Below are 9543 nucleotides of genomic sequence, written 5' to 3'. Positions count from 1 at the left end.
ACACACACACACCATTACACACACTATACACCCCCCATACACACACACACACACCATTACACACACTATACACCCCCCATACACACACACACACCATTACACACACTATACACCCCCCATACACACACTATACACCCCCCATACACACACTATACACCCCCCATACACACACACACCATTACACACACTATACACCCCCCCATTCACACACCATTACACACACTATACACCCCCCCATTACACACACCATTACACACACTATACACCATTACACCCCCCATACACACACACACACACACCATTACACACACTATACACCCCCCATACACACACACACACACACACCATTACACACACTATACACCCCCCATACACACACCATTACACACACCATTACACACACTATACACCCCCCATACACACACACACACCATTACACACACTATACACCCCCCATACACACACACCATTACACACACTATATACCCCCCCATTCACACACACCATTACACACACTATACACCCCCCATACACACACACACACCATTACACACACTATACACCCCCCCATTCACACACACCATTACACACACTATACACCCCCCCATTCACACACACCATTACACACACTATACACCCCCCCATTCACACACACCATTACACACACTATACACCCCCCATACACACACACACCATTACACACACTACACACCCACCATACACACACACCATTACACACACTATACACCACCCATACACACACACACACACACACACCATTACACACACTATACACCCCCCATACACACACACACACACCATTACACACACTATACACCCCCCATACACACACTATACACCCCCCATACACACACTATACACCCCCCATACACACACACCATTACACACACTATACACCCCCCATACACACACACACCATTACACACACACTATACACCCCCCATACACACACACACACCATTACACACACACTATACACCCCCCATACACACACACACCATTACACACACTATACACCCCCCATACACACACACACCATTACACACACTATACACCCCCCATACACACACACACACCATTACACACACTATACACCCCCCATACACACACACCATTACACACACTATACACCCCCCATACACACACTATACACCCCCCATACACACACACCATTACACACATTATACACCCCCATTACACACATTATACACCCCCATACACACACACCATTACACACACTATACACCCCCCATACACACACACCATTACACACACTATACACCGCCCATACACACACACACTATACACCGCCCATACACACACACACCATTACACACACTATACACCCCCCATTCACACCACTATACACCCCCCATACACACACACACACACACCATTACACACACTATACACCGCCCATACACACACACACACACCATTACACACACTATACACCCCCCATTCACACACACCATTACACACACTATACACCGCCCATACACACACACACACACCATTACACACACTATACACCCCCCATACACACACACACACCATTACACGCACTATACACCCCCCATACACGCACTATACACCCCCCATACACGCACTATACACCCCCCATACACGCACTATACACCCCCCATACACACACACACCATTACACACACTATACACCCCCCATACACACACCATTACACACACTATACACCCCCCATACACACACACACCATTACACACACTATACACCCCCCATACACATACCCCCCATACACACACACTATACACCCCCCATACACACACACTATACACCCCCCATACACACACACTATACACCCCCCATACACACACACTATACACACCCCATACACACACACTATACACCCCCCATACACACACACCATTTTCACACTATACACCCCCCCATACACACACCATTACACACACTATATACCCCCCATACACACACACCATTTTCACACTATACACCCCCCATTACACACACTATATACCCCCCCATACACACACCATTACACACACTATACACCCCCCATACACACACACCATTTTCACACTATACACCCCCCATTACACACACTATACACCCCCCCATACACACACCATTACACACACTATACACCCCCCATACACACACACACAATTACACACACTATACACCCCCCATACACACACAACCCCCCCATACACACATACACACACACCATTACTTCTTTCGGCTTCTCCCATTAGGGGTCGCCACAGCGGATCATCCGTCTCCACACCCCCCTGTCCTCTACATCTGCCTCTTTCACACCAACTACCTGCATGTCTTCTCTCACCACATCCATAAACCTCCTCCTTGATCTTCCTCTTTTCCTCCTCCTTGGTGTCTCCATCCTCAGCATTCTCCTACTGATAGACCCCATGTCCCTCCTCTGCACATGTCCAAACCATCTCAATCTCACCTCCCTCACCTTGTCTCCAAAACGTCCTACATGCACTGTCCCTCTAATAAACTAGTTTCTAATCCTGTCCATCGTCGTCACTCCCAACGAACATCTCAACATCTTCAGCTCTGCTACCTCCAGCTCCACCTCCTGTCTTTTACTCAATGCCACTGTCTCTAATCCATACAACATCTCAGGTCTCACCACAGTCCTATAAACTTTCCCTTTCACTCTCACAGATACTCTTCTATCACAAATCACTCCTGCTATCACTCTTCTCCACCCACTCCACCATGCCTGCACTCTTTTTTTTACTTCAACACACTCTCCATTACTCTGCACTGTTGACCCCAGGTACCTGAACTTCTCCACCTTCTCCACCTCTTCTCCCTGCAACTGCACCCCTCCACTGCCCTCCCTCTCATTCACACACATGTACTCTGTCTTACTCCTACTGACTTTCATTCCTCTTCTCTCCAGCGTGTACCTCCACCTCTCCAGGATCTTCTCCACCTGCTCCCTACTCTCACTACAAATCACAATATCATACACAAACATCATAGTCCACTCAGACTCCTGTCTGGCCTCGTCCTTCAACCTGTCCATCACCACTGCAAACAGGAAAGGGCTCAGAGCCGATCCTTGATGCAGTCCAACCTCCACCTTAAACCAGTCTGTCGTTCCTACTGCACACTTCACTGCCGTCACACTGTCCTCATACATGTCCTGCACCACCCTCACATACTTCTCTGACACACCAGACTTCCTCATACAATACCACAACTCCTCTCTCCACCCTGTCGTACGCTTTCTCTAAATCCACAAATACACAATGCAGCTCCTTCTGACCTTCTCTATACTTCTCCATCAACATCCTCAAAGCAAATAATGCATCTGTGGTGCTCTCCCTCGGCATGAAACCATACTGTTGCTCACAGATGGTCACCTCTTCTCTCAGCCTGGCTTCCACTACTCTTTCCCATAACTTCATGGTGTGACTGATCAACTTTATTCCCCTGTAGTTACTGCAGGTCTGCACATCTCCCTTATTCTTACAGAACAAACACACCATTACACACACACACACACACACACACACACACACACACACACTATTCTCACACACACTATTCTCACACACACACACACACACACACACACACACACACACACACACACACATATACACACACTATTCTCACACACACTATTCTCACACACACACACACACACACACACACACACACACACACACACACACACACACACACCTCTGCGGTAGCGCGCGCATTCCAGGTGTCTCTCCATGCACGCGGGGGCGTTGGGTGGAATCCGCCATCTGGGCTCCTGCAGCATCTTCTCACTGTATCTTTACTTTAATTACACACACACACACACACACACTGCTGTGAGTTATTCACTATGTAGATGGTGAGCACCTGATGGTGTGACCTGCGCGCGCTATAAACCTGAACACAATCTCCAGATTAACTCTCACCGCTCTGAGCATTCAGCACGCGCACGGAGGAACCCACGTGTACCCGCGTGTTCACTTCCGCTTCCGGGTCTCGGCTGTGTGCAGAAACTGGCGGGGAAGGAGCAGGGATCACCGCTAGAGGGCAGCAGATCATCAGCTCATGTCCAAAGTATTAAAAATCCCAGGTTTCCTCATGGGGCTGTGGATCGCTGCCTGAACACGCTCACACCACAGAGAGGAAGTTCTCCAGCTTTCTAAACAAGTTCTCCAGCGCTACAAACGATCAATAGATATTATATAGACTTTAATTATTTATTATGTTGATGTACTATTAATTACTCATTATTAACCTTTTTATTATCTGTATTCTGCAATTGATTCCATATTCTATTTTTTTTATTATAATATTGTACATATTGGATGCCGCCATCCAGCTAGACAGTCTAGCCGTGTTTTGTGCCGACAGAAATGCAGCTTTCTCCGTTAAGACTCGCGGTGGTGGTGTGTGTGTTTATATCGACACGGAATGGTGCAAGAACTCTGTGCTTGTCTCACACTACTGCTCATCACTAGTGGAGTTTGGGACTGCAAGATGCAGGCCATTTGATTTATTTATTTATTTATGCAAACTCTCACTGCTCCCCAGGTAGACACCCAAGTATTTAAAACTGCCTCTTTTCCACGCTGAGGCTCCTGAAGGTCGCTCACCTCCCCAAACCCCAACTACAATGGCTACACTTTTACCCCAGTGGACCTGGGCAGAAGATCAAATCTGAAAGTTCTTTAAAACGGCAGTTAAAAGCTTAGCATCATCTTGTGTGTTCATCATGACTACAAGTCATCTGCGTAAGCTGACAAGCATATGGGGGCATGAACATGTGGAATATTTAGACCAGAGAGATGACTCCTTAACTTGTTTAAAAGAGGTTTAATCACCAGAGAGTACAACATTCCTGAAAGTGACCAGCTCTGCCTGATCCCTCTGTACACTCTAAAAGAAGCACATAAACCACCGTTAACCTTCAGCACACTCTCAATGTCACTGTACAGCACCCTGATCATGGCTCTGAAACCAGGGTTGAACCCAAAGCTTTCCAGCACCTTCCACAAGAATTCATGCTCAACCCGGTCAAAAGCCTTTTCCTGGTCTAGGAAAACAGACCAGTCTTTAAACCCAATAGCCTGAAGACAACCAAAATGTTACGAATTAAATAAACGTTATCAAATATCTACCTGCCAGGCACACAGTACTTCTGGTCATGGTGAATGATCTGCTCCATCACCTTCATCAGTCTCGAGGCTAATGCTTTTGACAGCAGCTTGCAGTCAGTGCACAGTAGTGACACCGGGCGCCAGTTCTTCAGCTGGGTCAGGTCTCCCTTCTTTGGCAGCAGGGTCAGGACGGCTCTCCTGCACCTCAACGGGAGCTGACCACCTTTCAGACTCTCCCTAAAAAACTCCAGCACGTCCTGCCCTATTACTGCCCAGAATGCCTTGTAGAATTCTAGAATTGTAGAATTCTGCATGGAGAATAGGCGGGCGCCAGGTATCAATGGTCTATTGATACCTGGCGCCCGCCTATTCTCCATGCCCTGGAAAGCCTCCTGAAGCTATGCCAATGTCAGCTCCCTGTCCACGGACTCTGTGAGCTTTGGCAGGTCCTTATGGAAGCTCTCCTCCACTTCCTGTGCCCCTGATCTCTCACTGCTATACAGCTTCAAGTAGAAGCTGACTATCTGCTGGTGAATTTCAGAAGGCTCTGACACGAGATCCCCTGATTCTGTTCACACAGCATGCATGAATCTTTTTTTGTCCATTCTTTTGTTCTAAACTGAAGAAGAACTTAGAAGGAGCATCCATCTCAGTGATGCTTTTAACGCGTGTGAGGACCAGTGCCCCCTGTGCTGTAGTGTCCAAAAGGTCGTTAATTTTGGCCTTTTTTGGTTTTGAGGGCTTTTCAATATGCCCTCAATTTCCTGTGGCCTCCAAACTCTGGAGTTCCACTGTCTCTATCTCCAGAGCTTTCAGAGATCCGGCAATGTCTCTTGTGTAATTTAGAGTGTAAAAAATAAAAGACTCTCTAAAATGATCATCTTCTAAAAGTGCAGTGTTAAAATGCCAGTAGCTGCTCTTAGGGTTAATATTGTTTTTACTGATGGTGCAATGAACCATACAGTGATCTGAGATGCCTACTGGAAAAATAAAACACTTTGTAAAATAAGTCAGTTGATGCTTAAAACCATAAAATGGATCTAATCTCTCCAGGGAGAGCGTGTTGTCGATGCAGTGAGCTCAAGTGTACTGTCTCTGTTTTTTATAAAAATTTCTCCATATGTCACAGAGATTGTGGGTCTCCAACATCTCCCACAGACGCTTACGGGAAGCTACATGAGGTTCTGCATGATTTCTGTCTATATTTTCTGATGTACAATTAAAATCTCCTCTCAAAACTAAAAACTTTTAACATTATTGAGTTTGTGTAAAATCTTCATTCTCTCCACTGCACTGGTGACGTCCACACAGATAAACACTAAAACCTCATTCTCATAAAAACATTTACTTTTAAAAGCCTCCTGTTTAAAATTTCTTCTACAGTGTAAGAAACAGGAATAAAATTGCGAGTAAAAAGCAGGGCAGCACCACTAAGTGATGTGTTGGGGCTTAAAATCACCATCCCGTCCCACTCCTTCACCCAGTCAGCAGCGTTACTGCTGTCGCTGTGGGTCTCCTGCAGCATAACAACATCCACACGCTTCTGTCTTATAAACTCATAAAGCTTTACTCTCTTTCCATAATCCCTCCCTCTGTTAATAATAAGACTCGTAACTGGAATCCTGTTCATTAAAAAGAAGTGTAAATGAAACAAACAGGTTTAGCTCTTCCAAAATGCTACACATCATGAACAAACTGTTTGCGGTCTGGGAAAAACTCTTTAATAAAAACATTTTTTTTTGCCACTTAGTGGCTCTTAAAAACTCTTTAATGGCTTCAGCACTATAAACAACATTTAACGGTTCCTCCTGAGACTCCTGGTTGAACACTGAATCAGACATGCCATCTTCACTGTCTGATTCAACTTCATCTACTTTTAAATCCTTTTTTAACTGTTTTTTTTCTTTGTCCCTTTCCTCGTTTCTTTCTCTTTGTTGGTACTTTGAACTGGGGCTCATCTTCCATCTTCACGTCTCCCCGTCCCCTTACACTGGTGTAGTGACTGGTGTCTCCTGGCGACAGCTCTGCACCCCTGTGTCTGCCTCTGCCCAATTCGGCTGAGCAGGGCTTCTCCCGGTCCGGTTCTGTCGAACAGGGCTTCTCCCGGTCCGGACCTAGCTGAAGCCGCAGGGGGAACGACTCCAGCAGGTTCAGCTGCTTCCTTTCCCGGTCACTTGGAGACACTGGAGTCACTCTGTTTTTCAGGACAGGCGCGGACAAGATGTCCTATTTCACCACATTTAAAACATTTGATTGTAGTCAGTTAGTGGAAATGAAAATGTGGTAGTCAAAGTTCTCAATCTTGAACTTAAAGACCGCATTTAGTTCATACAGACCTTTATTTAGAACCATTCTCCTGAAAAACACCAAGTACTTAACTAGTGGGGACTTACAGCTGAGGGGGATTTTCTGCATGGGGGAGACGGTTCACCCGTTCTGAGACAGCTCTTTCATAATCGCCTCATCACTAATAAAAGGAGGGATATTTGACAGCATGACTTTTTTGGCAGGAGAACTGAGGGGAGAAACCAGTACACACTCATTATTAATAACAATTCCTTTCTGGAACAGTTTAGTCACTTTATCAACATGGTTCAAAAACACAACAATTGCACTGTTTATGAGGGAGGCAGAGACAATGTTCTCATGCCCCACCACAATCCCAACCGCTAACACACACACACACACACACACACACACACACACACACACACACACACACTCCTCTACACTTGCCCCGCACACCACCTGCACACACACACACACACACACTCCTCTACACTCGCCCCGCACACGCCTGCACACACACACACACACACACACACACACACACACACACACACAAAATCCTCCACACTCGCCCCGCACACCACCTGCACACACACACACACACACACACACACACTCCTCTACACTCGCCCCGCACACGCCTGCACACACACACACACACACACACACACACACACACACACACACACACACACAAATCCTCCACACTCGCCCCGCACACCACCTGCACACACACACACACACACTCCTCTACACTCGCCCCGCACACGCCTGCACACACACACACACACACACACACACACAAAATCCTCCACACTCGCCCCGCACACCACCTGCATACACACACACACACAATCCTCTACACTCGCTCCACACACCACCCGCACACTCTGCCAGAGAGTCAAACTCTCACACAGCCTCGCACTAGGAGACACCATGCTACTCATACACACTCTCACACACACACACACACACACACACACGCCAACCACTCTCACGCTCTACAAGCCACGCTTGCATTTTGGATCTCTGGGATGAGAGACGACCCACCACACCACTGTCAACAAACCTGAGTGAACGTGTGAGAGTGAGGAGACGACAGCATCCGAATATCCCAGTTCACCAAACACTCCATATCCATGATCCCTCCAGATCTGCTTCTTTACCTCACAAACACCTACTGATGAAACACTCCACTAAATAAATATGTGTTCAGCCTCGACTTGAACACTGAGACTGTGTCTGAGTCCCAAACACTGATTGGAAGACTGTTCCATAACTGTGGGGTTTATAAGAGAAACATCTGCCCCCTGCTGGAGTCTTCATTATTTAAGGTACCAACAAATAGCCTGCATCTTTTGATCTAAGTAGGCGTAAAGGATCATCCTGGTACAGAAGTTCACTCAGATACTGCGGCGTGAGAGCGTTAAGTGCTTTATACGTCAGTAGTAGTATTTTATAATCAGTGTGAGATGTAATTGGGAGCAGTGTAGATGATTAAAACAGGGCTGATGGGATCATATTTTCTAGATCTAGTGAGGACTCTTGCTGCTGCATTCTGAACTAACTGAAGCTTATTTCTGCACTTACTTCAACACCCAGACAGTAAAGCGTTACAGTAGTCTAATCTAGATGTTACAAAAACATCAACTAGTTTTTCTGCATCCTGTAACGACATCATATTTCTAATTTTAGCAATATTTCTAAGGTGAAAGAAGGAGATCCTGGTGATATTATTCACGTGAGACTCAAAGGAAAGACTCGGGTCAATAATCACACCGAGGTCTTTGACTGCTGTACACACTGAGACAGAAACACCATCCAGAGATGCTACAGGAATCTGAAAGTTTACTTCTAGCTGCATGTGGTCCTAGTAAAAGTACTTCCGTCTTATCTGAGTTGAGCAGAAGAAAGTTATCAAGCATCCACTGTCTAATGTCCTTTACACACTCCTCACCATTGTTAAGCTGATCTCTCTCATCTGGCTTTGCTGAAATATACAGCTGTGTATCATCAGCATAGCAATGGAAGCGAATCCCATGTTTATGTATAATTTCACCAAGAGGCAGCAAATATAAAGAGAAAAGCAGTGGGCCT

The 9543-nt window shown here is 46.2% G+C and overlaps 1 protein-coding gene across 1 annotated transcript in view; it reads right to left on the bottom strand.

Moving 5' to 3' along the window:
* The window catches only part of wdr77 (WD repeat domain 77), a 17475-nt gene extending 13421 nt beyond the window's left edge, over positions 1-4054 (bottom strand). The window contains exon 1 of the mRNA XM_083533757.1: positions 3740-4054. Within this exon, the coding sequence (XP_083389883.1) occupies positions 3740-3824 (85 nt within the window). The 5' untranslated portion in view covers positions 3825-4054. The remainder of the gene's footprint in view (positions 1-3739) is intronic.
* Positions 4055-9543: the final 5489 nt, after the last annotated feature.

Source organism: Silurus aristotelis, assembly GCF_946808225.1.
Source record: "Silurus aristotelis genome assembly, chromosome: 28".
NCBI classification, from domain to species: domain Eukaryota; kingdom Metazoa; phylum Chordata; class Actinopteri; order Siluriformes; family Siluridae; genus Silurus; species Silurus aristotelis.
Note: the sequence above shows the minus strand (reverse complement) of the source record. Positions and strands in the feature narration are given on the sequence as shown.